Genomic DNA, 16,801 nt, shown 5'->3' with positions numbered 1-16,801 from the left:
TCCTCCTCCTCTGTGATAGCAGTAGGGCTGTATTGTATTATATATTTAGACCTCCTTCCGATGGGTTGGCAAAGCGGCTCCGATATGATGCGAGGTGGAGGCGGAGAGGGACAGTGTGTGGTGGCATGGCTGCACACACTCTTTCCTCGAACGGGACAGACACGGATAGGCTCGGCGCCAACCAAGCATCCCACACATCCTTTCTGCTAAAATGAGTATTTTTTTTTGCAGGAAATGATTGGGCAGCTAACTCGTAAGAGTTAGTCCAGTATGTCTGAGTAAGAAGTTGACCGAATCGCTTATTTTCACAGCTGGTCTGTGACTCACTTTTACACGTAATTGTGAAATTCCCTTTAGTTTTGGCTATGATTTTTTAGGTTTTTGGGAAGCTTCTGATCATTTTTTATTTTCTGGGAAATCCTGGGAAAATATAAAGGTCCCATGTAATGGAAAATCATAATTAAATTATTTTTTAAATAAAAGATTATGTAGTTTGTATACCCTGTTACAGTTTTACAGTTTCCAAATGTACCTTTCGCTCCCCGGTCCATGGGGTCCATACAGAAATTAAGTAGCCAAATAAAATAAAAATAATTAATTTAAAACGGACTATTTTGGCTGCTTACTTTCTGTATATGGATTGTATGGGTTGGAGAGTAGAGCTCTATGCATTCAAACTTAAGTTATAATCAGCGTTTTAGTCTGACATGCTTTTTAATGTGGCACAGTACATGACCGCCATTCAAAACAGAGATCACTGACATACATCAGTCTTTTCAGGCACAGTAATAAAAACAGCCTGAGGGGGGAGAAAGAAAATATAAGAAATATATAAGATATGGACCCGTTAAACTGTAGTATGAATTTACATGCTGTAAATGTAAGTCCCAAAACCCCACTACTTTCCTACCTCAAAATACTTATTCTCAGAAAGCTTTTGATAACTACATGTTGAGCTGGATCAGGTGTTTTGGGGGGAAAATAGTTAAAGATTTGTGCTATAATAAGTAGGACTAAGTGATAATGCAGGAAAAGGGGCTATTGTGTAAGTAATGCTGAAGTGGTGAACATTAAGACCCATATTTGAATTTATACAACATTTTGCAAAATTCCCTCAAATCTGTGTATGTGCACATTTTATGTGTTTATTGACTTTTTAATCACTAAATATGTATGGAATGAAGTAATGAAATATCACAGCTCATATATTTACTTGGAAGGTTGCTACATTTGCTCCAAAACACAGCGCAAGTGTATCAATAGGAGGTAGATGTGGTTTTGGCATGCTTTATGCTTTTTTTTCACCGTGAATGATGTTTACAGTTTAGAGTGAAGGAGATCTCTGAGCGCTTTAGGCCTCAGAGAGTTTGTAGGAAGCTGAAAAACGCTGACAAGTGTTTGATGATGAACGAAAAATTCAGAAAGCTGAATATTCAGAGGGCGGCACGGTGGCGTGGTGGGTAGCGCTGTCGCCTCACAGCAAGGAGGGTCTGGGTTCGATTCCCTGTCCGGGTGGCCGGGGTCCTCTCTGTGTGGAGTTTGCATGTTCTCCCCGTGTCTGTGTGGGTTTCCTCCGGGTTCTCCGGTTTCCTCCCACAGTCCAAAGACATGCAGTCAGGCCAATTGGACATGCCAAATTGCCCCTGGGTGTGAGTGACTGTCTGTGTCTGTCTGTCTGCCCTGCGATGGACTGGCAACCTGTTCAGGGTGTATCCTGCCTTCCGCCCGAAGACTGCTGGGATAGGCTCCAGCACACCTCCACGACCCTGACGGAAAAGCGGCTTAGAAAATGGATGGATGGATGGAAATATCATTTATTAAATCCTTCATAGTTATTTTATGGCAATAAATTGGTATAAACAGATCATTACAGTTTATTTAATTATATTTGCTATTTTTTCTATGTCAGAATGTATTGCTGTTCCCTAAATACTTTAAAATGTGAATATACTCTCAATTCATGTTTTGGTGTCTACTTTTAACATTTTAATCTTGTTATTGTGATGAATTATAATTATTAATATGGCAAGCAATTCTGAACTTTTGAATGCTAGTGTATATCACACCCAAAACCCACCCTCCTCCTAAAGGATCATTTAGCTTTAAACTGATTTAGAAGCAAGAGCAGAAATGACATTGTTTCCAGGCTCCCTGAGGTACAGTGGGAATGCTATATAATCAGGCATCCATCTGTGTTTCCAAACAAAGAGATTACATAAGAGGTACAGCGAGTTTGTGAAAACTGATGCATTATATTTAGCGTGCTGCAGGTCAGTCATATGCAGGAAACATAACCAGTTATGAGGTCATTAACCTCATGCTGATAAGCCTGTGTCTCACCTGTTCTGCGAGAATAATTTAGTTTAGGCAAACTTACTATAGAATAACAGAATTCTATATGTCATCTCAAAATCTATCCAGCTCAATTTTGTTTCTATTTTTATTTTTAAGCCGTTTATAATTTAAAAAATTGCATACTGTACAGAATTAGGAGATAAAGTTTTATTAAGAGAGCAACAATATTTTCCTATGAATTGTAAAAACATGTAAAAAATGTTGGTTTGTATTTCCTACATTTCCCTATAGTTTGCTCTAACACTTACATATTATATTACCCACTGAATAAATGTCACGCTCATTAGTCATGTTAATGTCATGGTTTATCCATATTACAATTAGAATTAGACTTTAATTGATTGTCCTATGAGGGTTAAGTCAAGGAGAGGCATTTTTATTGGCCAAAAGAGTTATGAAGTAAATGCCTCAGCTACCTCGAAACGTCTGACTGGGTCAAGTCCTGTCATCACCAATCAGAACAAATTGCTTGTTTTAGGAAATTTGTCCATCCCAAATGAGAGGGTCAGGCATGATGTAATGGGTGTGAGCACTGATCTCAGTGGGAACTGGTCTACTTCATCAATAGTTTTATTACAAATGTAAAATGTCCTTGTTTGACCACTTCAGAGGCACTAGTGAGGTCACTATAATTCATGGCCTTGTAGGAGCATATAAATTCTACTTATCAAACTCACATCCTGTGTTGTGTATTGTTGGCTAAGTTTATGTGAAAATGAAAAAATGAATGGTTGTTCATGGCTTTAGTTTCAAAAGCCTTCTACAAAGGTTTTGCAGAAAATGGCCAAGACGGTGCTCCTGTCTTGATTGATTGGTCTTCTCTGTAGGTGATGTTTGAAATAACTAAACGCTTCATGCTACAGTTACATGATGTATCTTCCTGGATGCACTTTTATGTGTGCAGATGGTGCATCATATAACTCTAAGTTGTATCAACCAGTTAAACAGCATTCTTCCGTTAAAAGGACTTTCACCCTTTTCTTCCCTGTAAGAATAACCAGCAATGGTTTATGCCTGGCCCCGTATGATCCCTGATGAGCCTTGATGAAATGCAAGACTGAGAAGGGTATGAAAGCAACAGCCCTCTAGAGATGCACTGAACCCCAGTGATATGACATGGGAGTGGGAATCATGCATTCAAACTAGTTCAGAATGACAAAAGCAAACAAATACACCTTTGGTCATCAAGGAAATCAATGCCTTGCTGTGTTTTAACACCAGAGCTTTAAAAGGATATGTTACAATAAAGAATCAAGTAGATAAGCATGCCATTGTATCCTGCCTAAATGCTCATTTCAGAAACTCTAATGAATATAACTGCTAAAGCTGTATTAGGTCACAGTAAATGTCTACAAATTACTCCTAAACTCCTAAAAGAAAAGGTCTTAAACAGGGTTCTTTGCACAGTGCCATAGAACAGTCACTCCCAACAGTGTTCCTGAGTATCCTAAGCCCTGCATTTCAGTGTTTTACCCAAACCCCCCCCAAAAAAAACACAGTTCAGCTGATCAAGTAATTAACAAGCCATTCCTAAATTAATATGGGTGTATTACACCAGGAAAACTTGAAAATCCAAAGAACAGGGGGTACTCCAGGACCAAGATTCATTTTTGGTCCTCTAAAGAACCCTTCAATGTATGTTTCTGTGTCTCTTTCTGTAGACCTGGTGACCATTCCACCAATGGAATGGAAATTGACTCTTTGACTCTTTCAATATAAATTGATATTTTTAATTAATATCATCAAATAAAAATTTCTTCTTTTATTTTTTTTTAATCAGATTAAATAGGATACTCTTGGCTCTCTGTGTGTCAAATGTTGTAGCTCTGTTAAGGGGAGGTGTGAGAACCCCCTGCTGTGAACTCTCCCCCCAGCACAGCACAACGTAAAATATATTCCATCAATGTTGATGAAGAAAGAATAATTGCGTAGTTCAATTGAGAGACCTCCAAAACAGGTGATATTTGTATTTTATAGGTACTGTGGAAAAGGCATTGAAAGGTTCTGCAGGGAACTGTAAGTGGTTCCTTTGTGGCATCGCTTCAGACCTTTTCGGCACCTTTGTTATTCAGAGTGTAGGCCACCAAAAGTTCACCAAAGGGCGCTGATTTATCAAGAGTCTCGGCGTAATTGCACAAATGTAACATCAAGTCTCATCAGTTTACACAGTTCTATTCAGCATAAAAATTGTATTTAAAAAATACAGTTTTTGGTATAAAAAGCATAGGTTAGCATTATTTCTCTGAGAAAGCTGATATAAATGGACCTAGAACCATGTCTGTGCATAATGCAAAACTCACACCTATTTTCTTTCTTTTTTCTGTCCCCTTCCTTCCTTGCGTCTTCAGTTTTGGAGATCCTGCAGCTGGTGACCAAGCGAGACTTGTTCCTAGCAGACAGCCACATCCTGGAGCTAGAACAGGAGTGTATGGAGGTATCCTCCTCACCAGCTGGAGGCAATGCCCCTGAGGATCTGACAAGCCCAAGCAAAGACAGCAGTCGGCGCAAGGCCAAGGATGTGGAGCTGCTGTACGAGGCACTGCAGAAGGAGCTGTGGGATGTGGTCAGAGAGTCTCTGCGTTCTCCCACTGCTGGACCAAATCTGGGCCTTGTGGTGCAGGTCCTCCAGCAGGAGGAGGAGGCAGACCGGGACTGGGCCATGAGTGAGAGAGCCATCCAAGGAGGGCCGCGGCCCAGGGAGCTGAAAAAGCGCTGGAAGGAGGCCGTGGCCGAGGCTGCTGATGGAAATCTACCTCAGCACGCAGACATACAGGCAGGCGAGCTGGCGGCTTACCTGGACAGGCTGAGGAGCCACATGGTGGAGGATCTGGGGGCTGCCCGCCGGAATGTGGTGTCTGTGTACCCCGAGGAGTATGATGCCTTCCAGGTGTATGTGCAGAGCTACCACCAGGCTGTAACCCGTCGCTTGCAGGCCATCACTAATGGAGAACTGCAGATTACTGACATCTACTCTCTTCTAGACTGGCTCTACAACATCTACAACAGGTGAAGTTACTTTCTATAGATGATGAACATAATCAGTATGATAGTTCTATTCAGGAATAGCTTGACCAAAAACCACAGGACCATTTTTGCCCTTAAACCATGTTTAGTAGTTAAATAACCTGAAATAGACTTGCATATGTGATTTCTGACAATGTATGAAACACTGTTATCTATACATGTGACGCTAATAGGTGGACATTCCATTAATGAGTAATATTTTTAGTAAGGAGGTAAATATTTTCCTTTAGCGGACGTCATGGCGATTGAGTTAAAGTTTATAGGCCGTTTGCTTTTTTTTTTTGGTATAATTTTAGTAAATGTGATTATTGATAACCCTTTGTTGATAAGAGTCTTAAAGTACACTCCCACGCCTATCCCGTCATATTTCAATGTTTCCGTACGACTGAGGTCCAGACATGCTGGTTGACTGACTCTTCCTGTTGTTGCTACAGGGACGTCCTTGGAACAGTGAGCATAACATCACCCATCAACCGCTCTCAGCTCAGCCCGTTGCTGCCCACAGAGACAGTGGACAAGCTGGAGCTGGACTGCCTCAACTCAGTCAGGGTAAGGGTCCAAATCCCCAAACTGCCCCTACTTTCTTCCCACCTCAGTTCTCTGGTGTTGCGTTCCTCAACACCGTGGACGGAAAAGGGTGCACCTACGGCACTTCCTGTTCAGTCCAAGAGATGACTGGTCGTTGCGACCTGCACAGCCAATTAGAGTGCAGCATTTCAGGGTCAACTCACGGTTTTCCTGTCCACAATGATCACCACACAATAGGAGTCAGTCTAACAACAAGGCTTTTTCCCCTTAGCTAATTATGTAACTTGAATGTGAGTTCATGCAGGTATGAGGCCCTGTGTCCTCTGCCCACAGTGCAGACAAAATAATCCACAGGCATGTTCTGGAAAAAGAAGAGTAAGTGAGTTTACCTTAAAGGCTGTTACTTTAAAATGATTGTATTCCTTAAGGGTACTTATGCATACAGTGCTGTGAAAAAGTATTTGACCCCTTCCTAATTGCTTCTGTTTTTTGCACAATTGCACACTTGAATAGTTCAGATCATCAAACTACTTTTAATATTAGACAAAAAACCCAAGTAAACTCAAAATCCTATTTTTAAATGATGAAGGTAATTGTCCCCCCTAGCTGCTAAATCAACCAGTTAACCAAATTAAATTAGCTGTTGGGTTCACTAGCCACACCCAGGCATGATTATTGCCAGACCTGTTGAATCTAAACATCACTTAAATAGAGCCTGTCTGGCAATGTGAAGCAGGCTAGAAAGCCTCAAAAAGCAGCACATGCTGCCACATTTTAAAGAGATTTAAATACAGATGTAAAACGAAGTCACTTAAATTTACCAGTTCAGTAGAGTTACAAAGTCATTGCTAAGGCTCTGGGACTCCAGCAAACCACAGTGAGCGCCATTATACGGAAATTGAGAAAACTTGGAACAGTGGTGAACCTTCCCAGGAGTATCCGGCCTACCAAAAAGAGCACATCGATATTTAGGAGGTCACAAAAGAGCCTAAAGCAACATCTAAAGAACTGCAGGCCTCACTTGCCTTAGTTAAGGTCAGTGTACACAGTTCCACAATAAGAAAGACATTGGGCAAAGATGACATCCATCGGGGAGTTGCCAGGCATTCTGCTGACCAAAAAGAACACAAAGGCATCGCCAAAAAACATCTAGATGACCCCCAAGATTTTTGGGGTAATATTCTGTGGACTGAGGCGGAGACATGGATCCTGTTACATCTGGAATAAAGCTAGCATCACATTCCACCATAGAACATCATACTAACAGTCAAACATGGTAGCGGTAGTGTGATGGTCTGGGGCTGCTTTGCTTCTGCAGGACCTAGAGGAACCCTGAATTCTGATTGACTCATAAGAAACAAAATTAAGGTTTTGGAGTGGTCGAGACAAAGTCTGACTTGCATCCCATTAAGATGCTGTGGTAAAACCTTAAATGGGCAGTTCATGCTTGAAAACCCTCCAGTGTAGCCAAATTAAAACAATTCTTCAAATTCTGAATTTATTGTTTTTAATCACACCACAAAAACCCATGCATTTACATCTGCCAATCACAGTATTTACATATGGCTCATTAAAATGTATTGGTCTTTAAGGCACAGTAATAAAAATAATCTGTTTAAATCTAAAGGATAAAGAAAGGATAGATCATGTAAAAATGGGTTATATTTAAGCACGTTATCATTCCATTAGTTTATTATTGCTTTAATTTGTTGTTTTCCTACAGGGGAAGGTAACCAACGAGCTGTCTCAGGTGTTGGATGAGGAAGAAAAGAGATGGTTGGAGACGCTGCATATTGAGGAGTATCAGATTCCACTGGCCCGCACAGTTATTCAGGTCAGCACTGCAAATGCTTAGAAATTGATTGATCTTCTTTGTCCATGAATCCTGTACGAGCAAACTTTCATGCCTGTTGTTTAATGCATGAATTGCATGCTTGCCGTGTGGGCTTGTTGTGGTGTTGATCCACACCGTTGGTTGTTTTTGTGTTGCCACAAAAATGTGCCTTGACTTTTGAGTTTGTTGTGAGGACATAGCTGAGCTATTTTGAACAGCATCCCCACATCCCAGTGTAGTGCAGTGAGAGAGTAGGGTTCTTGCTGAAGCCAAAATAAATGAAAACTTCCCACTGTGCTCCCGTTTCCATTACATCACATAGTTTATGGAGGCTCTGCTAACCTCTACTGGCCATACAGGGTATAGCGCTGTGCTCTGAGAAATATTAATTAATAAATATGTGATCTTTGGGGCATTGATTTAACAGTGGCAAAAACCTTCAGTTCCATGTAGTTGTGGAAAATTGTATACAATATGTCACTAAATATGTACATCTTTAATCAACTGTTCATGAATTAAGTGACATGGTGAAGCTGTAATAATCAAATGTCTTGGTTACTTAATCTGTGGGGAATCATTTTTCAGTTACACTGATAGGAAGAATTTGTTCTGCTAATAATTCTTCTGGACCCAATCGTGTTGCATCATATTGCAACGTGTTTTCATCATTAATTATTTTACAGAGGCTGCAGGAGGATCTTGAAAGATCTGCAGCAGTAAACCGGGATCTAGGTTCGCGAGTGGCTCAGTGCAGCCTTAATGGACTTGCAGATTTCCTGTACAGGTGAGAAAGTTTTATAGGAATATACAGTTAACCTCCACTTTATAAAAGAACACCGACACTGTACTTCACCAGCCACTTTCTGAGGTCTGTCTACCGAATAGGCCCAATGGGGAGATGTACAATTACAAACTGTACCTTGCCTGTTGTTTTGCTCAATTTGTCAGCCACACAGTGGTCCCAAAATGTTTAGCTTGTGGGGCAAATTGTTTATTTTAAAAAAGAAAGAAGGAAAAATAAGGAGCTAAAATAAATTTAAAAAAATAAGTTTTTGTTCCATTATCATGTTCTCAGGGGGGCAACTTTCTTTTATAGATTTTCAGTGTAACCATTGTGATAGCTTTGGTTAAATATTGGTTAACCTGTAGAGTCTGTATCCTTTGTTTTAAAGCTTTCAGAGAAAGGTGGAAATGTTCCATGAAGGTCTTGTAAGTGAATTTGGGGAAAATGAAGATGGTTATGTCGCCAAGACCATCGCTCTGGCCAACTGCTGTCCGCCTTTCAGGTGAGGTTTTGTAGCTCCAGTGTGAGTTTCATTGTTCATTTATTTTTTTCTCAGATCTGTGTATTAAAATTTGTGTGTGTGCTGTGAACAGAGGATTTGTGGAGAGATGTGTACAATGTGACCCTTCCGTCAGTGAAGACTCCAGTCGCAGAGCCAACACTGCACTGGACAGGATTGTAAACCTGAGTGTGAGAGTGCTGAATGACAGTCTGTTTGAGCACATCAGGGTGAGATCATCTCACACACACACAAACACACTTCTGATTGCATGTGTTCTGTTTACTATATTTGAATAATTATTGCTACAATGGTGTAGACACAAAAATGATCACAAAAGTAGGGGAGAACAGGGTGGGTCAGCACGGTTTTTCGCTCTCTGTCGTACATTCTAGGCATACCATACATTAGGATAACCCAACCATCAGCAAGCATTTCCTGGAATTGGTGCATTCCTGACTAAATTCATGCTGTTCACTTGTGTTAATGGTTGGCAAGTTATCGTTTCAGAGAGTAAAGTGTAGTGGGTTCTACGCTGTAGACTGGGGTTCAATCCCCCACCTGGGTAAGCACCCTACACTAAACCAATAAGAGTCCTTGGGCAAGACTCCTAACACTACCTTCGCCTACCCATGTAAAATGATCAAATTGTAAGTCGCTCTGGATAAGAGCGTCAGCCAAATGCCATAAATGTAAATAAATGTAGGAAAGCAACAAACGGAAGTTAATGTAAAGAGTTTTTCATTTAAAACCAAACCACTAATCAAACATTCAGTTGCAACCAAATAATATTTGGCTGGATCAGTTAAATGTTAAGAAGGTTTCATTTGCTTTATCATTGACTTGATATTAAAGAACAATAAGAACAATTATAAAAAATAACTTGGGCTCAGCGCTAAGCAACCCTGGCTTTGTTTGGTTTGCTTTAAACCAAAGTATGTTTTATACATGAATACTAAATAGTCCCTTAATTAAAATGTATACTAGCAAGAGAAACCTTAAAATCCAATCAGTACAAATAATATTTCTTAATTTATAATTGATTTGTTATGATTTATAATTGTTTGTTATTAGATTGGCAAAATTTGTATTTGGATTGTTCTGCCAGTATAATATATTGACTAGGTAAATCTATTCAACTAATAGTGAAAAATGTTAGATATATTAACTAGATTTAAGATTTCACGTGCCAAGATGTCATTTATTACAGTGAAGTACAGAACAGTTCATGCTTGGAACTGCCATATATTTCCATTTGTTAGGAATATAGATGGAATGTTTCTTCTTGTACTAATTTAGTTGTCTTTCCAAAGGGCACACGCACATATTCATTATGTACGGATTCCCTGTTGATTATGTGCCTCTGTCCAAGAACATAAAGAATTTCTTATCAGTTTTTCCGTCGTGGTTTGTTCTCAGGGATGTTGGCTGTGTCTCAGTCCAGGGTTGAAGCACAAAAATAGCTTGTTGTGACAAACATTTTTGAACAAGATGTTTTTGGCTGAACGCCACACATGACATTTAGGGCCCGCAGTCGAGCTGGGCACTGCCAGTCCTTGAGGGCTGAAGTCTTTTTGAGCATCCTCTTTGCCTAAGAATGGATTTTCCTAAGGGTCGCTGTTTTTTTATTTTTACAGGAAGTCCATTTCCATCTCAGGAATTCTAGATATGAAAACTCACCCATCCTGGACACGAGTAGAAAGGTTCACCCGCTGGTTATTTTGCCACTACTGATACACATTTTCTCTCACAACTATTACAGCCTTTCTTTGACAAACTGGTGAAGAGGAAATGGCTGAGCAACACAGAAGCCTTTGAGCATATAGTCTCTCACATCAAGGAGCACTTCAAGAAGTTCCGGAGGATGGACAGCCCACCATACCAGGTCCACAAACACTTCCACCACTTGAACTTTATGCAGAATGCTATATGTCTTCTTCTGAACTATGCTTATACCTTTTAGTCAGTATCTTCACCTTACATTAAAATGTCAGAATGATTTTGGTTTTGGATTTTGATAGAGGTCACTTGAGCAATTGTTCCATTGCTTAATACAATGGCCAGAAATTTTCACTCTTTTCGACTTACGACAAATATAGTTGTAGTCAGCTAAGGCAACAATGCTGTAGTCAATCAAGATAAGTTTGCTTTTTTAATTTTGCAATGGAGCTTTGAGGCTAATGTAGCTAACAAGTGTTGGAAGCAGTGTTTTCCACAGATATATTTTAGTGCTGAGGTAGGAAGCAGGAGGGGGGGGGGGGTCCAATGGAAACCATCTCCATTTTTGTACATTTTAAGTTTTCTGCATCATTTCAACACACCGGCTTTCCTTTACATTGTGTGAAAATTTCACAATGGATGGACCAGTAGAAATGCTCTAAAATCATTGCTCTAAAAATTTCCTCTAAAATTTTTGGTAGGTCGCTGTACAGCTTACCAGTCATTTTCATGTGATCTATGACTGACAGCAGAAACCCTGATCAAAGCAAAAAGGGTAAAACGAAGACACACGTTACACTCAAATAATGTCTTTTCCTTTAATATCAACCTCTAAAATGACCAAAAACTGATAAGTAACTGCACCTAGGCCGCCTTTAGAACTAAGAGAAAGCAAATTCTAGAAAGAATTTTGTTAGTTATGTGTCGTAGCTAATGTCATGCTTTTGCTGCTCGCTCTCCTACTGTCTCCTTCACTCTCTCTCGCTCGCTGTTCTCATCCCACCTGAACTGCATTTGTGTAGTGGTCAAATTCAAAGCACGCTTTTTGAAAACGAATATAAAAATTCGGATTTTTAAATAGTCGGATTATACTTCAGCACGTGTCCATATCCACGATTTTCCTGAACTTTTACCCTTTTCCAAGATTTGAAGCCGAAGCCATATTTCAGTTTTTGATGTTGCTATACAAAAGAGATACATAGATAACATGGAATTGTGACGTGAGGTTAGCTATCTTGATATAGTGAATGATTTTGTCTTTTTAAGAGCACACTTATATCCTACTTGATAGATATTCCAGTTTTAAAGTTGCAAGGCAACTTGGAACAGAACACATGGAACAGAGCACATAGCCGAGCAGGGCACGGACAGTGTCTGCAAATCTGCTAGTGTTCAAACAACTACTTTCCAAGAGCAACTGCAATGTTTTTGGATTGTTGTGGAAACCGGGTAAAGCATACATTGAGCCAGAGCTCATGTCTTCATGATGTAGTCCATACCAGAGCAAATATATCTACACATTCTAACTGGCAAATGGAAATAGTGAAGTGTCATGGTAACCCCCACAGGGTTTTAGGAATATCGTGGGTACCTAAATACCAAAGTATAACCTACATCTGAGAAACACTGGGAACTTTATAGTCACCAAACTTGATCTATAGTCACCCGAACTTGGTCTGTACTTTTGTCAGTTAACAGATACATTATATATAGATAACAGTATGTCATAGTCTTAGAGACCATAACAAGTGAGATTACTTAACAGCTTGATGCAGTTTGGAGCACAATACTAAAAGGTGGCTATGTGTTTCCATTAGATCCACTTGTTAGCTACCCTAGCTCTGTAACTCCAGTGCAAAAATAAAGAGGCAAACTTCAGACACCGGACTTGTCTTATCTGTATATTTGAGTTAGGGAGGAAATTGTATAAATTTAGCTTGTTGCCATACTGCAACTTTAAGGCCTTTTTGACGGACTCATTGCAGGTCCTGGTGGGAGAAGTCCATCGGCGGGTGATGACGGAATACGTTCGGGCTATTATGAGGGGCAGAATCATCTGTACATCACTCAAGATGAGGAAGAGGATGGCAGGCCGCCTCCGCGACGAGGGCAAGCACCTGAAAACTCTCTTCAAAGACTTGGTGAGTCACTCAGCTCTTGTGTGTTTTCATGTGGAAAATGTGACCACTGCAGGATATGAAGGCAGTGCCCACGAAACAGGCGGACCATAGTACCAGCAGAACAGTAACTGAGGTTTACCAGAAATGCACAGGTTTGTCATTGAGATCGGAGTATGTTACAGGTAACCTGTGACTCATCCATGATCAGTGTGAGAAGTCGTGTAATACTCCACCATTAGAAAGACTGGAATCACTTCTAAATGATTACTTATTTTATTTGATAGTAACTTATACACTGTAGATTGAAATATTACAAACTAGGCGTCAAAGGGTATTTTTACATGCTTTATTCAGCATTTCAAGTTATAAACAAAAAGAAGTTATTAAATGATAAATAATTCACTCTAATTACCTGTTTGTGGTCATTAATATTTATGTTTTGAGATATTTAGAGATTTAACCATTACTATTCAAATATGAGGCTTATACATTCATGCTGGGTGTTAATCTTGTAATTACTTTTGTAACATTTTAGTTTGATAGTCCACTATAGATGCTTTGCAGATGAACAGCCAGTCTTGATGTAACATTCAACTAAATATCTATTAACTGTAACTGAACCTAAAGTTGACCTAACCGTAACCTTAATCTCAACACAATGCCTACACCTACTCCTCAGCCTAAACCACCAGAAAGTTTGTTGTTAATTTAAGTCTCTGTAGATCATCAGTAATGGACCATTAATATAAAGTTTCACCGTTACTTTGTTCTCAGTCTTATAAAGCTTCCTACTAATTATTTGAAAACTATGAATTTGTGCTGTCATCATTTTACAATTATGTTACGCCCGTATCCACAGTAAAATTAATGGTATGATCTTGAAAACAGTGAATCTAACTTTCTAAACAGTAGTTTACCTCTGATGGCATTCAGTTACTATGGAGAGCGGACACTGGCACTGATGCATATCAAAAAACGGCCCTTCATTTCAAAGGTCATCTCCCTGACCCCTCGCTCTCCTCTCTTCTGTGCTGCTGCCGCTCCTTGCTCCAGTTAAAACATCCGTTTGTCACCTCTGTGGACAACAGGATGGCTTTGTTTACGGAGGAGCGTCCTGCCCTGGGACTTTGAAGCCTTTCCCGACCTCTAAGGTCAAACCCAGAACCAGGAAGAACACTCTTCATATAGTGGGCATAGATATTTAACCTCAGTTACAATAGCGTGTGCTCCACTGTGAATTCCTCAGGGTAATATGTTTTTCCAGACTATGAATAAACAATAGGCTGGACGGGTGCTGCCTGTATGTTTTGCCCAGACAGCCTGATCCATGTCTGATTGTCTTATGAATAGCTAGCATTGAAAGCTGCCATGAGAAAACAACAGAACATTCAGAAAAAACTTAAATATTGATGACATTTATGCTTAGTTTGCATCCTTGGATAAGACATCCCTTCATGACAAAAGACACTGGTGCTCTGGGAATTCACATTTTCACAACCAGTTTTGTTGTAGCTGTGCAGTTACTCTACAGCTTTATACATTTTGATTTACTATTTGTAGAAAGCTGTAAAAAAGACATTTTAAATGTGTCCTGAATGATGAACAGAGCTGCTGATGGTTCTGTAATGATTGAGAAAGCTGTATAACATTGGGGAGTTGTAGCAAAAGTAACATTCAGAATGCCAAAAGATAGCTCGCTCAGTACTTACTGTAATGTATCATTTCAGTATATTCTTTATCAATTCTTTATAACTGATATAGCTGTTCCCCCCAAAAAATTAATTATTGGAATAAGACAATTTAAAAACACAGCAATTATGGAATAAAATAACAGCAATCATTAATATGCCAGTGATGCCAAACTCCATAAATGATTCCAAGGCTATAAACTGCATCACACTATTAAAATTCATAGATTCTCCTGTTTCTGTCATAGTTGCATACACTGAAAAAGGTAATGCATGAAATGTACTTACTTAAAACATGTTCCTCTTTTATATATGAAATAAGTACATCAGCACAATTTCTTTTTCTCTCAAAAGCAAGTAAAAAATTAAATTGCAATGTATGTTATTCATGTGGACATGATATAAGTACATCAGCACAATTTCTTTTTCTCTCAAAAGCAAGTAAAAAATTAAATTGCAATGTATGTTATTCATGTGGACATGATATAAGTACATCAGCACAATTTCTTTTTCTCTCAAAAGCAAGTAAAAAATTAAATTGCAATGTATGTTATTCATGTGGACATGATGGAACCTTTATTGCAGGGTAGTGTGGATTATTTTGTCCTTTCTCTGTATTTTTATGTAAAGCTGACAACATCGTTCCTGTAAAGCATCCCTGGGGATGTGAAAAGTGCTGTATAAATAAAATATTTAACTAATAACTTAATTAAATTGTTGTTGTTGTTGTTGTTGTTCTACTTCTTCTTCTCATATTATACTGTTTCTTTTGAACCTTAGGAGTCCTCTGCCTTGTGGCTAGACAGCGCAATACCCCACATATCAGAGATTATCCTACTAGAGGACATTCCCTCCATCCAAATAGAGGTTGGCGTCCTAGTTCGGGAATTCCCTGATGTACGGTGAGTTTCCAGAGTGTTTCTCTGTCACACAGCCAGCATAACTTGCAACCCCCTGATACAGCAGAGGTCAGTAAGCAGGGATCTCAGGTCATTTGGCAAAAACATAACTACCTCCATCCATTCAGCCTGACGACGAAAGAGGGACTTGTGAAAGCAAACAAGGCCTTAGTGGCTTCCTGATTTTTATGGGGCTCTGTTTGGTTATCCCAGATTCACATGAAAGCAGAGGACTTGCCCATCTCCAAGCCGTGATGAAGACAAAGCAAAAATACAGGCATCCTGCCCAGGCCTAACACATTGGCTGCAGTTTAGCCTAGAGAGGGCAGTTGCTGCTTAAAAGTCCCACAGGACTCCAGAAACCTGAGGAAGTAGTCTTTTGTGGAATGTGTGCTAAATAAAGCAGGAAACTTCAAATCTCCTACCTAAATGTACTGCACACTTTCCATTTCACACGTTTTAACTGTTAGCAAAGTGAAGCTGAAAGGATGAGTTGACGTAGTCTGTTAGTTGTTTATTACTAAAGACAAAAATAGTCTGTAATGCTCTTTAATGTTCTACGATGCTTAAAATCATCAAAATATTCAGGGAATCCAGAGAAATCTCTGTACATAAAAGACCAAATATGAAAACTACAACTAAAAGCCAGTCCTTTAATCCCTCAGACATGTTTAAAAAACCATCATGTTTCTGTGATGGATATCGACTAAAGAACTGAATACTTTGACCAACCATTGTCATTAAACACCATTCATCACTGCATCCACAAATGCATGTGAAGAATACTATGCATAGCAGAAGCCATGAGTCAACAACATCCAGAAATGTAGTCAACTTTTCTGAGCTTAAGCTCACACTTGATTTGTGTATTGTGGTTTGCCTTTTGGTTAAATGTGCATTATGTTCTCCAGGCCAAAGAAGTAAAGGTTGTTATCAGCGTAAAATTTCAAAGCCAGGGTCTGTCATGGTTTGGGGGTTTTTTTTTTGGTTTTTTTTTTTGAGACATCCAAGCTTATTTGAACCTGACAAGGCCAAGCTAATGTAATCAGAGTGTGCAGGTGCTGGACTGACTGACTGCAGTCTGGACCTGTCTCCCTTTGAAGATGTGTAGTGCACTATAAATCAAAATACAACAATGAAGGCCCAGTATGGTTGTGCAGCTCAAGTCTTGCGAGACAGAAGAGAGGCAAAAAATTTCACTTTTAAAATTGAATCAGTTGGTGTCTTCGATCATATATCATCAAACATGGTGACGACATATTTTGTAAGAGCTTCTATGGGACAGGAGGTTCAGACTGCTGTCCTGTAAGGCAAAACACTTTGAATTAGTACTAGCTGACCGTCAAGGTTT

The 16,801-nt window shown here is 39.5% G+C and overlaps 1 protein-coding gene across 2 annotated transcripts in view; it reads left to right on the top strand.

Moving 5' to 3' along the window:
- The window catches only part of exoc3l2b (exocyst complex component 3-like 2b), a 38,923-nt gene that overhangs the window by 19,016 nt on the left and 3,106 nt on the right, over positions 1–16,801 (top strand). For both annotated transcript variants that reach the window (XM_017694810.2, XM_017694809.2), the window contains exons 4-12: positions 4,704–5,361; positions 5,814–5,928; positions 7,631–7,741; positions 8,425–8,525; positions 8,914–9,027; positions 9,119–9,254; positions 10,787–10,909; positions 12,729–12,884; positions 15,332–15,453. In XM_017694810.2, coding sequence (XP_017550299.1) covers positions 4,704–5,361; positions 5,814–5,928; positions 7,631–7,741; positions 8,425–8,525; positions 8,914–9,027; positions 9,119–9,254; positions 10,787–10,909; positions 12,729–12,884; positions 15,332–15,453 — 1,636 coding nt within the window. The remainder of the gene's footprint in view (positions 1–4,703; positions 5,362–5,813; positions 5,929–7,630; positions 7,742–8,424; positions 8,526–8,913; positions 9,028–9,118; positions 9,255–10,786; positions 10,910–12,728; positions 12,885–15,331; positions 15,454–16,801) is intronic.

This window comes from Pygocentrus nattereri, chromosome 17 (genome assembly GCF_015220715.1).
Source record: "Pygocentrus nattereri isolate fPygNat1 chromosome 17, fPygNat1.pri, whole genome shotgun sequence".
Taxonomy (NCBI): Eukaryota; Metazoa; Chordata; class Actinopteri; order Characiformes; family Serrasalmidae; genus Pygocentrus; species Pygocentrus nattereri.
Note: the sequence above shows the minus strand (reverse complement) of the source record. Positions and strands in the feature narration are given on the sequence as shown.